This window comes from Ascidiella aspersa, chromosome 3 (assembly GCF_963924565.1).
Source record: "Ascidiella aspersa chromosome 3, kaAscAspe10.2, whole genome shotgun sequence".
Taxonomy (NCBI): Eukaryota; Metazoa; Chordata; class Ascidiacea; order Phlebobranchia; family Ascidiidae; genus Ascidiella; species Ascidiella aspersa.
In genome coordinates, this window is record NC_139449.1 from 37,257,667 (window position 1) to 37,275,564 (window position 17,898).

Here is a 17,898-nt window from a genome sequence, read left to right on the forward strand (position 1 = left end):
TACATGAAAACAAGGTAAGCAGAATGTACATTTCCTGGTTCCTGTAAGCCTAGGCTTGATCTCGGGTTAACAAGTTTTACCAACGCTCGCATTTTCCCTAACACTGTGTACACTAATGTCAGCGAAAACGGACCTTCGGTTTATCTTACATAGCTGGGAATGTTTGGTTATTAATGTTCGTGCGCGATTATGTACGTGCGGTCCAGTTGGGTTGTTGCGTTTTTACTTGTATAACACTTACAAACCGCTTTGGTCGTCATTGGATATTGTGTTGACGCATATACGAGCTTATTGGGAAATATGGTGACACTTTATACTTGCAACATTGTAACGTTGACAAGCTTTCGAACAACCGTGATTCTTTACATCAGGGGTTCTTAAACTTTTTTACCGCGGACCCCTAACATTTTTTTGCATTGCGTGGACCATGGTAGGCAAGGAATTTTCAAAAATGACGTCAATATCCAAGTCGCCACACATTGACAAAATTGTACTTAGTTATAGTATTAAAGACACGAATTCACAACTTATGTGATCACTTACATAGCGTAGGAAAGCAATATCTAACTAGAAAGGAGTAGATAGCTACAGAGAGCTAAAACGATGACGTCACACTATTTTAGGTTTTTTGTCCAATTAAAGCCCCCTAGAGTGTAGGCCTCTTATATGAACCTACATAGGCCTACCACTCAACGTCAAGTTCGAAATTTGTAAAGTTGTAAAGTTCTACGATGTATACTTTACTATAAAGCTTCGTACAAAAATCGGTCTGAAACATACCAGACATACCATAGCAAACCATAGCAGGAAATTAAAAAGAATAGCGGCAAAAACAAGATATGTCCCGAAAATACATTTTTGGCCCATATAAATAACATTTAAATGTGCGTAAGTAGATTCAACCAGCGTCTTACAAATCGCTTCGGCCCAAATTGAGAAATCGTGAAACAAGACAAACACAGAAGCAAGGGATTGCGAAGGCTTTATGTTGATTATACAACGACCTGTGTTTGTGTGAAGCGGCGCGCCTGCAAGTCAACTAGGTCAGCCCTAAGTGGCAACAAGCTGCGAAATGAAACGATCATCGGACAAGTTTAAACATCATTAAAGTGTTCAAGTGCTGCCGGGAACTTAGATCACATTAGTTGAGGTTACTCTGTGATGGTTGGTTGTATAATTGATCAGTCAGTGGTCATTAAACTACGTGCAGTGCCAAACTGTGTTAACTTGATTTAAATTATCGTTAAGCGTAATTATTTAATTTTAACAAACTGCGTAGCAAGCTTTAGAAAATTGTCACTTTATTCAAAGTTTTATTAAAATTGAGCTTAATTTTGAATTAAAGCAATATTAGGCGTAGTTATGGCGACCACTGGTTTAAACGGTCACACTCGCAACGAGATAGTTGAGTGTGCTGTGAAACTATTTGTAATCTCGATAATTAACCGTTTCCTTTCACAAATAGTCATGCATAGGAAGTTTAATTTCACGTTGTCAACTAGATCAGTGATCCCTAACTTTTTACTTCACGGCGCACCTAGAGACATTTAAAAACGTGGCAGCGCAACTGGCGAACGAAGCAATCGCGATTTTTTTAAAAATACCAGTATTTCTCTTGAATTGCTGGCTTCTTTCACTACATAGGCTTCAAAGTTGCATATCTTGATAGTACTGTGAAATCAATGAGCTAAACCGCATAGAAAAGTAAAAAATGTATGTTTTATATTTTAAAATATTTTTTCCTTTTGCTTGCGGCGCACTTGGCAACCTTCCATGACGCACCGGTAAAGAAACGCTAAATTAGATAGTTGAAAGATTATGGTATTTACGTAATGTCCTGCCCCATATGGTAATGGTTATGAACTAATGCACTGGATTGATATGTGGTTGTACAAAGTGGCCCGCGATCATGTTTTCTTGATGTGTCAGAAATAATAGAATATGAAATAAGCAAAGTCAAAAATATAAGCTTTAAGCAGAATGATAAGAGCTCGCGGTAATACTCGCATAAGCGACGAAACCCATTGAGAAGTAGGTGATATTCTGTCTTCTAGTTAAACAACTGGCATACTCGATGCCATTATGGTCATAGGTAGGGATGCCCAGTAATATATGGCCGAAGTCGATACCCGGTGTCAAGTGTAGTATCAGTACTCGTGTGGTAAAAAAAGGGGCACGTGGCCATGGTTCCGGATGTATTTTTGCCTATTTTAGTTACTACAAGGCGTTGTGCGTTTAATGGCACCACGAAATGAAAGTTTGCCAACTTGAATGATCTGAAGGCATTTTTCGCTTTGCGCGAATCGACAATATCGTGGTAATGTAGCTTTGTATCGAACTTAACACCTCCGCAACTATAACCTTTTTTAAACAAAATAAATGGACTTTGTGGCGTTTTAAGATGACCTTAGGGACGTTTATCTTTGTATAACTTTGTGACGTAACGTGTTTGACGTAACTTATTTATATAAATTGTCACAGTGCCAGTAAAATAAACTTGCTCGTGTACCCCCAAAATTTCTCTGGCGGTTTAAAAATGTTTTTTTGGAAAACCCCTGTTTTTGGAAAACAGATATACAACATACAATTGACACTGTTGATTAGGTTTACGCATTGCAATTTAATTGCGCATCATTTAAATTTATAAGCTTTACTAAATCCTCTGCAAGGTTAATCGGGTTGGAGTTGGTGTCACATTTAATTGGCTAACTGGTGGCAAAATATTAGGTTACATTTAATTGTTCGTGTAGTAACAAATCGGATTGTAATTGATGCATTGTTCGTCACAATTGCATTGGGACGCTGTCCTTTCACCGGCATCATTTAAATTTCGAATCTTCTCACAGCAGAAAAACGCCGATTTAGCGTTTCAAGCGCATTCTATCCGCAAATTATCAAGTTTCAAAGTGAGCCTAAAGCCTGTGCGTTTCTCCCAGCAAACTAAACACCCAGACAAGCCGCTAATGTGGGTCTCGTGCCGACTTTCAAGCCACTGGGTCGGAGTTCAATCGGTGGCGTTTGCTGTACAATGCTTCAAAGTGCTACCTGTGTATTGTGCAAGACAGCGAGTAAGGAAACCGGTCTGCTGTTTGTCTAGTCTGCTTTTCCCCGATTTGCTTCGTTTAGAAACCTTTGCAGACTTGCTTGCAGGGAACTGTGCCTTCAAAGGGCTGTTTTTTGTTGTTTGAAATTACCGCTGAGGTAGTTGCAATGTTTGTATGTATTTGGTTTTGTAGAGGGATAGTGTGTATAGAGCAAGTAGATAAAACAATGATAAGTTTAAAGCATCTAATGGCAGGCGATAACAGCATTTCTGTTTTTGCTAATTGTGTACCTTAATATACTTAGGTGTATTTAAAGGGTTTGTTCCAAAAAGTATAAGTTATCAAGTGTGCTGGATTATTTGCTGCTAAATGCCAGTCTATTTTCTTGACTTAATTGGGACAAGACCAGTTTTGTAATTCAGGCTCGTGGTACAAATGCGTATACCTCTCAGACTGTGTATTATTTTTTATAATTTGCATTTCAAGACTTTTCCAAATTAAAAAAGCTTTTTCAAATTTGAAATTCGTTGATTAATAATACAGGCGGGACTCTACTAAGCTATTTGGCGGTTAAAAGAATTTCGTGACAATGCATTACGGGGCGAACGACAACGAGCGTCAATTGTGAAAAGTCGTTCACGTAATAATAGTTTGGTTTTCAAATGTCTGAGAGAAAGTGACTCCAAAAAAAGACAATGCATGGAGATAGATACGGCCATCCGTTGGTGATTAATTATCATCAATTACACACCGGTCACACTTAAAACACGCCGGATCATTTCGTTACTTGATTGTCTGTGTACAAACCATTTAAAAGCACCATCGCTAATTGTCAATGGCCGTTCGTGCGAAAATATTTCGCCAGGGGCGGATGTAGAATTTAGTTTGGGGGAAATGAAAAAAATCAGGGATGACGTCACAAAGTTCTATCAAAACATGACGTTAAAAGTTATAAAGTGAAAACCGGCTGACAATGTAGTTAACAAAGTAAATGAGCATTAGACTTCACTTGGAAATCGCCTTTGATTTGTTGTTTGCAAATTTAGGACATGCAAATTGTTAGGCAATGCAAATTATTACCTATTTAAACAGATATACAAATCTTTTAAAACCGCCTTACAACGCATTAAAACGACTCAATGGACATTAGGCGTTAATTGTTAATTTCCATTTACGTAATAATAGTTGCAGAGCCGCGCATCTCGCGTTTTGCATGTTCCAAAGTGCTCCAAGGTGAAACAACACGCAATTAGCGCATTCTGACGTAATAATGCGCTTAACCCCGGGTCATTGGGGTCAACGACCTGCGCATAATTAGATCGCCCTCCTGAGTCAGGTCTTTATTGCACCAGCACACGTACCAGTGAGTTATTGCCGATTGTTACGTCTGAAACGCCCGGAAATTGCAAAACCGCGCGACAAAATCGCGACGACGCGATTCCTTTGTTCTTTGGAGGCGTGACAATGCGAAGAGTTCGTGTCGGACCTCACCTGCAACAAACATTTGGTCGCTCTTGCTCTCACAGTGGATATAAGTGTGTTTCCGAGTTTCAAGGACCTTTCGTGTTTGTGAAGAGTCGAAGAAAGGTGTTGCTGATATTAAAGGAACAGAATTAGTTTGAAACGCAGCAGAAAGCCTTAATATATTACTTTTAACTGAAAATTAAAATGAAAAAGTCAATTTTAAAATAGAACAGCTTACCAATTGCAAGCGTATTTGTTTGTTTTAGTGTTAAACAAATAGCATTAACTCTAATATAATTTTACTTGTCATTATACACTGGCAGTTTTTATTTTTTTAGAGTTTTACTCCACACTCAAAGTGTTATGGATAGTCAAAAAAGAGTTGTATCCTATAAAATGTTACTTGAAGAGTATTAGTACGGATATTATTTTACAAACGTCTCCTTTGCTAAAGCGAAATTGTTACTGAAACGTTTTTTTAAAGGTGAAAAAAATACCTGTTTAAAAAGTTCCTAAAACTTAGATAGGCACTTAAATACTTGCATATTATATATTTTAGCACCGACTTTTGCAAGAGTTAATGTCAGGGGTTTGAAAAAAATTGTGGACTTTTTCTCATTCAAACAAATGTGAAACTAAAATAACGAAAACACGTCGAAATGCAATTAAGAAGATGGCAGCAAAGCGTTTTTCTATCAAACTTCCTTTTTTACGATTTCTTTCCATTTTTGAACTTATATATCAAGATTTCCGTATTCATGCCCCCTAAAACTGGTCCATGTACCCCCAAAGGGTACACAGGCCCTAGTAAAAGAACCCCCTGTATAAATTCAGAAACCCCTGCGCAGTTGCGGCGCCAAATTGCCTGCAGACGAGGTCTGATAGAGGGTGGTTCCCCTTGTGCTGTATTTACACAGATCCCTGATAAACCCGTATGCCTGGCGGTGGCGGGTTTTCTACAACAGCAAACAAACTGTCGTGTCTGGGTAAACATGGAGGTACGACCGACATCGTTAAATAGGTTAGGTGTGGAGAAATGACTTTTTAAACCACTTGCGTTAAGATGAAAGAACGCTAAGATTTTTACTTATAATACAACGAAAGATATTGGAGCCTAATGGTGGGAAGTTAGACGTAGTAGGAATGTAAAAGCCCATATAAAAGTATAAGTAGGGTTTTGTGAACGTTTGGAACACATCTTAAGATAATGGCTGGAGGTTGTAGTTAGACGTAAAATGAATATTAATCAAAACCCATACAGAAGTATAGGTAGCATTTTATGAATGTTCCAAATAACTCTTTATCCATTTATTTATTTTATGATGTTGAAAGATATTGAGACGTCTAGAAAATATTTAGAATTGAATTACGCTTGTGGTTTAGTTCTGCAAATATTGTGAAACATATATTTATAATTAAATATTCTTCTAAAAGCCAATTCAGAAATGGCAGTTCTAAGCAGGATTTTTATGCATCATTGTTTAATTTGTGGTATGCCGCCTCCGAAATTTCACAAATCTGAAAATCGAAGCTTTTTGACCTTTTCAGCGTTTTTTGCCGATAAAGCTTTTGTACACTTTTTTACCTTTTCGTTTTCATGGAGATTTTTATCTTCATTTATTTTTTATTGGTAATATTTTAAAGTGTTGTGTAAAAATTGCTGATCGTAAAGTTTTAAATTTAAGTTTGATAACATTAGTAGTCGCCTCAATAACCATGTTTAATTTACCCGGCGATTACAATTTTGCAGGTCTAACCAGTTTAGGGCTTTACGACCTGCCAAAATGTTTGTCGCCAGGATTATAATCGTCGCGTTCACCTTGATTGTGACGTCACAATTGGTTTCGTCGCAGAGCAGACGTCACAGTGAGTTCTGGAACTGTTACTTTGTTATTTGTTATTGTTTAAAATTTATCTTAAAGTAGTGTAATGTGTATTGTAAGACAAATAGTGTTTGATAATTATTAGTACGTTAGTACGTGATATTTAATAATATGTGATATCGAATACAAAGATGTTGAATTGTTTGTGATGTAAAACACATACCGAGTAGTGGCTTCACAATTTACGAGATTCGTTTCAAATGAGGGTTACAAAAAAATAGCTCGGCTGTTTATAAACGCTCGGTATGTTACACCTTGACACCATTCGTCACTTTTATAACCAGCAATTGACTTACTACCGGCTATCTCCTAATAAGGCGTTGTCTTATGACGTACATATTTATGGCACAGTAACTCAAGAGACAAGAGAATTTTAATAATGTCGTTTGACACTTTACAGAAACCCTTAAGCAGCTTTTGGAACATACACCACGTCTATGTGCTCTAATATTGACCTGCATTTTAAAACCTTTTGAGGCCGATAGGCGACGAATGGCGTCTGTTTTTACTTTTTACAAATCTAGCCAAGCTCAGGGCTGAATTCAGGATTTTTTTGGGGGGATTGGGGTTAATACAACTTTTATGGATGACGTCACAAAGTTACGTTATGACGTGGCGTCAAAATTTTTCTTAAAAACACCTCTTTGTTTTCGAGCGAGCTCGTGCGCGAATTGAAGCGGGATGAAAAATAATCGAGCATTTCCATTAATTGAGTTTGTTTTAAATTGGGAAACTTTTAATTTAAATAATACGTGACAAATAAGGCAGATACAAGAGATATAAATATGCCCGAAATAACAACATTTATAGTTGAATTCACCCAAAACTGCACTAGATCGATTTATGAGATGGCACGGTGCAACATGACTAGTCGATTATGTATGTTTGCGCCGTTGGGCAAAACATATTTCCTAAGTGCAAATATTTTTTTTTATTTTTTTATATAAAAGTGGCAAAAATATAGTTCAGGGTGGGGTCATGGCCTGGCGCCCCTCTCGGTTCGCCCTTGATCAATTGTACTCATTTACATTTTGATATTCGATACGGAATGACGTCAATACTATGGTCAAACAAGCAAAATAAAAATACACTGAAAATTTAAGAAGTTTAGTAACCTTCAGTTAACAACGATTGTTAAACTAGTAAATCTGCCGTTTTAAAAGTGAACATAAACCGCCGTGAGTTCGAGTTACTTTTCTAGCTTGATCTTGATTAAAACTTTCAATAAAACGCAAAACACTCAATAAACGCATCAATTGCTTTACACAAGACACTGTGGTATTATCAGGATTGCCATACCGTGCTTATTTCTAAGATTTGTCCTTATTTTTTATTGCAGTGTCTTAGAAAGTACCAATGTGCTTATTTCTAAGAAACGTGCTTATTTTTGAGTTGTGTGCTCAGTTTGCCTTATTTTAGAATCCATTAAGCCTCAATATACTGTTTACCATTACGCAAGTTTGGTAAACCCTGGCAAAATATGTCACGGAAGTTTCGCTAATTCAACCAAACAAACTAATTTTTTTAGCTTTGCGCGTTTAAGCTGCTTTAAGGTTCATTTGGCGCAGAGAACAACAAGTGTTTTTGACAGAATTGGATTTGGGTGCCTCCCCCCAACGAAATCCTGGATTTATCCGAGTTATTCAAAGCGTGCTTATTTTCTGGTCTTAGCAGATGGTAACCCTGGGTGTTACGTTCCGATTCTTCTCCCATACTACGAATGGCAACCATTAACTGACAATGGATAATTGAAAACTTGCAAGCGATGACTTAACACAAACTGTGGGCCGCGGACCAAACGTGGGCCGCAGAGCCTTTTTGAGTGGGCTGCGGATCAAATGTGGGCCACGGACCAAATGTGGGATGCAGAGCCTTTTTTAGTGGGCCGCGAGTCACTTTTGAATGTTTTAGTGTTATCATAGAGTTGTGGGCCGCGTGATAGCCCTACAATACATTTGTTGCACATAGCCGTACATTCATTTGCATTTTTAGCCGTACATTCATTTGCATTTTTAGCCGTACATTCATTTGCATTTAACAAGTAAAACTCATAGTTAAAAACATGACTAAAAACAGGATCAGACGTTTTGTTTAAAGGAAAATATATTTCGCCAAAGTGGCATCATCAGTTCCTGTAAGAGTACAAATAAAAAAATAAAATCAGAGCGCAGCCATCAACAAACCAATAAGAGTAAACAATAAAATATTTCATTTGTTTTAAAAATACATGTGGCTTCGAATTTTTATATTGTCTCAGCGTGTTTCAGACTCATCGTGCCAAATGTGGTCCTGAGCAGCCCACCTGTCGAACTATATTTTTGGCCAGCTTTAATAATTTTACATAAACGCAAAATTTTTTGGTACAAATATTCACCTGAATCCGCCACTGTTTCGTAGTGGTTTTACGTAGTGAGCTTTCAATAGCTCTGAAAAAAGTACTTTGGGCCGCCACAAAGAAGCTTGCTGACCACTGGCTTAACATGTCCAATGTAAACCCACACAAATAACCAAGGACCGCTGCTTCCCAGCCCACCCATATTCGAATGATACAGTTAGTGTCTGAGGTTGTCTGGTTTCACAAGATCTTTGCATGGCGGCTAGCAATCCCGAAGGAATTGTAAAAAACAGCTGTTTCGACGCAGCTGGGCGAGCTGGAGAGATATGAATTGATGACTTAAGCGCAAATTTAGTACCACATGACCGTAATATACATGTTACGCGCGTGAGTGTTACGTTACAATCGAGTATCGGCTCCAATCCGATAAAATCAAACATCCTTACTTTTCAACAAACTCAAAACAAGTATAAGTGCCACAGGTCGCCTCTTCAGACCCCACCTAGTATAAAATTCGGGAGTCCAACTTTGTCGGATCGTAGCCGACATTTGATGCAAAATGATGAATAAGCCCGTTTGTATGCACCTTTCGCGGGCAGATTAGATTAAAGCTCAATCCGGATTCAAAAGTAATCCGTTCCAGCATCGTAATTACATGGCGCGAAATTCAAACCAGCTTGAGTGTACAAACTGTTAAACGCAGTATTTTTCTACTATAAAAAATACCTGGTCAACAAATGTTTCCAGCTTTATTTTCAACAAGTTTTTTTTTCTTTAACTGTGGTAATGACAACATTTGGAATCAGATTGGAAACCCGTATCCTGTATGTTAAACAAATAAGGTTCAGAACCGGGTGTTCTTCAATGTAAAGCAGCAAGTGATTTATACTCAACCGGATGTTATCTTTTGTTCATTTTAAGAAATATGAAAGGGTTAGACCACACAAAAATGTTACAAAGCAAGCGATTTTAGAAGTTAAGAGGAACTCAATATAACTTGTACTTTTTGCGTCATTTACCTGTGAAGAAATTTCCTATGTTTTTACACATTCAGTTTGCCACTTTCAAGCAACTTAAAATTACAAAATTCTATTTAAATCGGTAACCATTTAGTTGTAGAAATGCAAAGCTCAAAATAGAAGTTGGAGCTGTTAAATGCTTTTGTATTATCTTTTATATTGATTCAGTTTCTAGCTACAACCTTAAACCATTATGTTTCCAACGTTAAACATTATTTTAATTCACCCAGGAAACACGGAATGGTTCTCCATCCACCCAGCTCACATGCTCATGGCTCGAACACTCTTTAGGCTCAAGGGCGCCACCCCCGAGCAGTGCGCGACCAAATGCATCTCCATGAGGGGGCGCTGTTTGTCGTTCGACTTCCACAGAAGGACCGGATCGTGTTTCGGAAGGGCTCATGGTAATGACGTCATGCGAAGGGGTAACCGGCCCCACGTAAAGCGGAACCGAAACTATGATTTCTATGTTTCCTCCTGGGGTAAGTAGAAATATTGTGAATTTATGTTTTTTAAGGGTTTTCGAAATGTTGGGAAGTTTTGTGTGATTTCGACTTTGTTGTTGGCGATTTAGTTAAAACACAAATTCACTGACGAATATATGCATTCATACAATGACCATTCAGATCATATTTAGTCGATGTTGTATTTAAACTTACAATAAATATCTAAGCCCGTCCACAAAGAAGTAGGTAAAATTTAGTAAACGTTTTAATAAATCCCGACACTATGATTTCTATGTTTCAAGTCTAAATTTTGTAAAATTATGTTTTTTGAAGGGTTTTTGAACGTTTAACAAAATGCAGCCTATTTCTATATGGGCCTTGATATCCCTTCTACGTACAATAACAATTTGATTCAATAAATTTTAATCAAGGTAGCAATTGGGGTAACCTAGTTTTCCAATACGTATGTAAACGTTTGTTCCAATTTATCTAAACCTGCTATTACGATCATTTATTCAGGATAACATGACTTCCACAAGTTGCAAATCTAAAGAACGGTTAAAATGCATAACGTTACAAATATGACATCACATTAAGCTGTGATATCACAACATTATGTAGAACAAAAAAAATCGCTTGGTTTTAAGGTTCAGTCAAAAAAAGAGGCCTGTTTTTTAAAACTTAGTTGCTTTTGTTTGGTCACAGATCGAATCCACGCCGCGCTTAAAGGTCAAACTCCGGACAATGTTCGAGACCGAATCACGACGACGCATTTACCCGCCACAAGACCAACCAGGCGTTTCCACGGATTTCCAACAAGGTTAGATTGTGACTATGATTTCTATGCTATGCAGTGGTTTTCAAGCAGCGAAGATATTACAAGATGTCCGCTGGATTTCTTTAAATTCATTCGGCTCTCATTAAGTTTTATTTAAACCACTACAGCTTATGTACATAATGGCTGCAGTTGGACGTAAAATGAATAATAAACTTTACAGCAGTTGTATACAACCTTGATAGAAAATCAACAAAGATTAAATCTTGCTGAATTTTACTGTTCTTATAGACGTCCTAGACCTACTCAACCATACATAAGATACACCAGACCAACCAGACCATACACCAGACCAACCAGACCATACACCAGATCAACAAGACCATACACCAGACCAACCAGACCATACACCAGACCAACCAGACCATACACCAGACCATACACCAGACCAACCAGACCAACCAGACCATACACCAGACCAACCAGACCAGCAAGACCATACACGAGATATACCAGGCCTACTACCAAATACACCAGACCAACAATACCATATGTTAGACCAACCAGACCAACGAGACCAACCAGACCAACGAGGCCAACAATACCAGCACCTACAGAAGGTATGCCTATGTATTTTTCTATTCTTTAAATCAAGGTGAAGCCTTATAGGCGAAATATATATTTCTGTTAAAATTTATAAAATGATTTTATGTTTTATTTGTTTTTATAAACAGTTTAAGATTATTTAAATCAAGGTTAGTAATATATTTCACGTACATATAAAAAGACAGTTTAAATACACCAGTAACATGGAAATAAACCCACAAAAAACTAAGAAATTGTCAACATTTTACGCTCAAGTGTTTGTATGTAAAGCTTGCGCAAAGCAGTGCAGGAATTTAAATATGCCACTATAATAATCGACAGCATCTTGATTAAGACGATTCGATACAAGCTTGTATCATCTTCAGTTAATGTGACTGAGAAGCATTTCAAGCATCACTTATAAAAGATGAGACGCAATTGTTATCAGTCTGAGTTTCGAAAGTTGGGCCATTATTTAGCACCTTCAGGTCTTAACGCCTTAATTAAGATGATGTCGATCTACTCGACCTTTTGGGCTTTGCAATTTAATATCAAGCTACATTACAGATCCGTGCAAAGTGAACCCACTATAATAATGAAGTGTAAATGTTGTTGAAGTAGTACTAAAATTTAACAAATTAGAAACTTGGTCAAAGTTTAGCTGAAATGACCGTAAGTTAAAAAATACATATAATTACAAAAAAACACAAAAAGTGGAAATTATTTTACAAGTTTGCAGCATAATCTGATTTTAGTTAGATCAGTAGAAATCCTCTATAGATGTAGGTAGCACTTTGTCAAAATAAGTCCTAAATGTATCGGAATAAGGTCAAATTCATCGGAATAAGGCCTAAATTCATCGGAATAAGGCCTAAATTCATCAAAATAAGGCCTAAATTCATCGAAATAAGGCCTAAATTCATCGGAATAAGGCCTAAATTCATCGAAATAAGGCCTAAATCCATCGAAATAAGGCCTAAATTCAGCGGAATAAGGCCTAAATCCATCGAAATAAGTCCTAAATGTATCGGAATAAGGTCAAATTCATCGGAATAAGGCCTAAATTTATCGAAAGAAGGCCTAAATAACCGCCGAACCTGTGGGCAGAGAGCATTTAGATCTTATTCCAACTGATATAGGACTTATTTCGATTTAGACGGTACTTATACGTATCAGTCGTATTTTGGCCTTATTCCAAATTGTGTTTTATTGTGACGTTGGTGTTGTTCTTGCTCCGGTCTTATGGCTGGAGTCCAAAAATGTCTATATCGGCTTAGCCTTAGACCGGTGGTGGGCAACATTTTTTCTAGTGGCGGGCAAAACCAAACTTAGAAAGGTCACTGCAAGGCGTTAAATTTCAACTGTGTAGAGTTGTAGACTTGACACATCTTTTTATACCAACCACAGCTACTGTTAATCAGGAACCAAACTAAGGTATTTTGTAACTAAAGGGTTCTAATTAATGCTACACTCGATGCAGGAACATGATGTGCGCACATCTGAAACAAATTTTGCTTTTATGCAGTTGAAATAGCCAGAAAATATGAGGAATGGCCTCGTGCTCAGTTTGTAAAACAGGTCGCGGGCCGCATGATTTGCGTTAGCGGGCCGCATATGCCCACCCCTGCCTTTGACATTTCCACGTTTGGGGACCGCTAAGCGAAACGTAGCGGTTTTATTTGGTTGAAACTTTTAATATTACAGTATTGAAATTTGATGTTTGAAACGAAACAAAAAGTATGACTGATTCGCTGGTTTTAAAATTTCAAAATTAGGGATAAAATTTACAATCTTGGAAGAACACTTTGCTCTAACTAGCAAATAAACATGCTACTTGCACAAAACTCCTAGAGCTTTACGGCAATTAAAATATATTTTCCACACCGTTTTTTTTTCATTTCCACTACGCTTTCATCGTCCGAGTAATCTAAATTTTTTCTAGAATTAATTTTAGTTGGTTTTCAGTTTGCAAAGTGCCTCTGCTTGAGCGCATCGACGATTCTCAGTTCAGTGCTTCGTCCCACTACTGGGATTACCAACCGAACCGAGCAAGACTAAATACAGACAGCGCCTGGATGGCAAACGACAATAACGAGGAACAATATCTACAGGTAAAAATCTAGCAAAGCTATACACAGTGTTGCTACTGTTTTCAAATGACTTAAGTCCAGGACTTAAATTACTTAAATTGACTCAAGTATTTTGACCAAATTGTCTTAACATAAGTCTTTTGACTGAAAGTGCACTTGATTCAGGTCAATGACTTAAGTCATTGCAACACTGGGTTCTAAACAGTCCATGACTTTACCTAAGGGTACTTAAGTCACTGTTTTTACATAATTTTACTTAAGGGTACTTAAGTTACTGTTTTTACATAATTTTACCTAAGGGTACTTAAGTTACTGTTTTTACATAATTTTACCTAAGGATACTTAAGTTGCTGTTTTTACATGACTTTACCTAAGGTTACTTAAGTTACTGTTTTTACATAATTTTACCTAAGGGTACTTAAGTTACTGTTTTTACATGACTTTACCTAAGGTTACTTAAGTCACTGTTTTTACATGATTTTACCTAAGGGTACTTAAGTTACTGTTTTTACATAATTTTACCTAAGGGTACTTAAGTTACTGTTTTTACATAATTTTACCTAGGGGTACTTAAGGTACTGTTTTTACATAATTTTACCTAAGGGTACTTAAGTCACTGTTTTTACATAATTTTACCTAGGGGTACTTAAGTTACTGTTTTTACATAATTTTACCTAAGGGTACTTAAGTTACTGTTTTTACATAATTTTACCTAAGGGTACTTAAGTCACTGTTTTTACATGACTTTACCTAAGGCTTGTATGTGTATTAACAACAGAATCTGGCCCTCCAACTGAACACATAATGCCGACGATAAAAGTTCTAAAATTTATTAATAAAAGCTTGAGAAGCGCACCGCTCCGAACAAAAATCAGTCTGTAATAGAATGACTTGACTTGGACTTTATTTCATTAAATATTGAAAAATTTTGTTATTTCCACAAATAGCGAACCGAGCTTATTTAATTTAAAACCAAAGACTTAAGTACACTTAAAATGTTTGAAAACACTCTATTAAATATTACATACGAATAAAGTTAAACCACTAATCATATAAATTTTAAATTTTAACTTGAACATCACCAAGTTTTATTTAAAGCCCATTTATAAAGTGTATTTAATTTAATAGCACAGACCTAATTGTATTGGAGCGGACTAATCTGAAAAACCAAAGCACTAGGAGCAATTGAGTGCAAAAATGCAGTTTGAAAGCGATGAATTTGTATAATGTCAAATAATTTTCTGCTTAATAAGAATATCAAAGCCTATACAGAAGTAGGTAATTACTTAGGTATAGGCTTTGATATTCTTATTACGTCTTACTTCAACCTCCAACTAATATTTTAAGATTTATTCGAAAAGCACAAAATCTCCAGTGGCGCCGGAAGTAAAATAAAAATAACCCCTATTTTGATAAGGATAAAAACATTATCATTCCCAATGATTTTAAAGTTTATTATGCAATGTTATATATTTAATTAACGCATTTAATTCTTTGTTCCCAATTGTGGCCAAAAAAACGTTCATAAAATTCTTCTGTATGGGCTTTGATTCTCTCATTACGTCTTACTACAACCTCCAGCATTTATGCTTCAAATTTTCTGCTTATTTGTACAGATTAACCTCGGAAGGGAAATACCCCTTGTTGCGATTGGCACTCAGGGCTTCTACTACTTTTTTCGGGAAAACTTCGTGAAAACTTACACGGTTTCATATGACACCGTGATGTCCAACGGTCGCTTCACGTATTACGAGGAAGTGAAAGGAAAAAAGAAGGTTGGCCAGCATTTGAATTACATCCTTTTAAAATCAATAAAAATAATATAAAGCCAGTGTTTTATCTTGCTACTTCAGGTAAGACTCCGTATCATAAATAGTAAAAACTTTTCTACCCAACTTTGAATAGTAGTCATTGTGGTTTCGCCATGTATCGTGTCTTAGGCATATCCTGGGTTTTTTGAACGTATATAACGTATAAATTGCAACAAATTTAAATGCAATACAGCTTAAGCAATAGAAAGAAACAAGCATTTTTTGAACAACTATTTTTTATCTTTTTTAACTGAGGAAACTTTTGTAATCGAAAATTCCTAACAAGATTTAAGTTAAGGAAAAATTGAAGACTGTTAGGCAAATCATTGGTTGTACCCTGTAGCAAAGCTCGCAACATTTAATTTCGGTATTTTTTTTTCAATTATTTGCTTACCAACGTAAGCTATGCTACAACTATTGGAGTACGAAAGTAAAGTCGATTTTGTTTTGTTAAAAGTAAAATATTTCCAGATGTTTAGAATGTTGCTCTTAAATATGCTATCATATCAGGTTGTGTTTTGAAAAACTTTTTCATTGCCATTATGCCTGCTTGGCAAACGGCCCTCATTTTTAAATCTTTTCACATTGTTGCAGGTATTTCAAGGAAACACAGATGCATCGTCCGAAGTGATCAACTTCTTCAGAAAACCTCTCAGAGCGCGATCAATCCGCATTCACCCGATCGCTAGCCAGAAGAACATCGTCTTACGGGTCGAACTTTACGCAGCCTGCTGAGAACTGTACCGGTCTTGTTGGCAACTGTACCGAAACTGCTAGTTATTGCCTTAAACTTGCTGGCCACTTTACCGAAACTGCTTGTTATTGCCCTAAACTTGCTGGCAACTGTACCGAAACTGCTAGTTATTGCCCTAAACTTGCTGGCCACTGTACCGAAACTGCTTGTTATTGCCCTAAACTTGCTGGCAACTGTACCAAAACTGCTAGTTATTGCCCTAAACTTGCTGGCCACTTTACCGAAACTGCTAGTTATTACCCCAAATTTTCTGGCCACTTTATCGAAACTGCTAGTTATTGCCCTAAACTTGCTGGCCACTTTACCGAAACTGCTTGTTATTGCCCTAAACTTGCTGGCAACTGTACCGAAACTGCTTGTTATTTCCCTAAACTTGCTGGCAACTGTACCGAAACTGCTAGTTATTGCCCTAAACTTGCTGGCCACTTTACCGAAACTGCTAGTTATTGCCCTAAACTTGCTGGCAACTCTACCGAAACTGCTTGTTATTGCCCTAAACTTGCTGGCAACTGTACCGAAACTGCTAGTTATTGCCTTAAACTTGCTGGCCACTTTACCGAAGCTGCTAGTTATTACCCTAAACTTGCTGGCCACTTTATCAAAACTGCTAATTATTACCCCAAATTTGCTGGCCACTTTACCGAAACTGCTAGTTATTACCCTAAACTTGCTGACCACTTTACCGAAACTGCTCGTTATTGCCCTAAACTTGCTGGCGACTTTACCGAAACTGCTAGTTATTGCCCTAAACTTGCTGGCGACTTTACCGGAACTGCTAGATATTGCCCTAAACTTGCTGGCGACTTTACCGAAACTGCTAGTTATTGCCCTAAACTTGCTGGCGACTTTACCGAAACTGCTCGTTATTACTTTGAACTTAAGTGTACCGTATTAATTATTTCACATACTTCTTGGCACATGTGCCGAGCCTCGAAGAATTGTACTTAACTTATCAGCAACGAACGGAAATATCTAGCTGCCCCAAAGTTGCTGGCAACTGTACCTTAAAAGTTGGTTATTACACCGAATTTCATAACAACTACCCTAACCGGTTTCCAGCAAAATAGACTATGCTTGCAAAATGTACCGAAGCTGTTAAAATTCTGCTAAATTTGCTGATAATTGTAGGAAAGCGCTGGTTACTGAACTGCTTTTGTCGCCAATGCTGCTGAATGTTTATCGGCTTATCTGCTTCAAACATAAACCCAAAGTATACAATTCCATAGTTTATATATTTGTAATACGTTTTCGACAAAAGATATTTGGTGAGAATATTACGTTAAGATTTATTAATGTTTAGATTAACTATCCTGTTAGTTACGAAGAACGGTATCACGTTGGGTACTTTATGTTCCCATCGCAAGTTTGTTGCGATGTAAGGCGGTTGTTTATTTTTAGTGATTTTTAATAGTTACTTAGCCCTATTGGCCTGGCGTGACATAAAATGGCGCTCCAACAGGCTTCAACTTCGCCCTCTGTGTTATACAATGCTCGCCTACTGTCAATCGTGCGTACGCCGCTTTATATGCAACTGTATTCTCGCGCTTTTGTAAATAACTTAATAAACAGCCTATTTGCGCGCACTTCTTGTGTGTTTTTAGTTTAAGCATGATTTTGCAATAAATGAGATGTTGCTACCAGCAGGGATGCGGACCTAGGACTCGATTGAATCGGTTTGTTTCGCTTTGATGA

The 17,898-nt window shown here is 37.1% G+C and overlaps 1 protein-coding gene across 1 annotated transcript; it reads left to right on the plus strand.

The window, feature by feature from the left end:
- The first annotated feature begins 6,262 nt into the window (after nt 1–6,262).
- Nucleotides 6,263–17,789, plus strand: LOC146162821 (uncharacterized). The gene is made up of 8 exons (XM_083384007.1): nt 6,263–6,374; nt 9,976–10,227; nt 10,897–11,011; nt 11,258–11,354; nt 11,418–11,586; nt 13,517–13,662; nt 15,258–15,416; nt 16,047–17,789. Exons 1-8 carry the CDS (start codon nt 6,293–6,295, stop codon nt 16,185–16,187), a joined length of 1,161 nt encoding a protein of 386 aa, XP_083240133.1. The 5' UTR covers nt 6,263–6,292; the 3' UTR covers nt 16,188–17,789.
- Nucleotides 17,790–17,898: the final 109 nt, after the last annotated feature.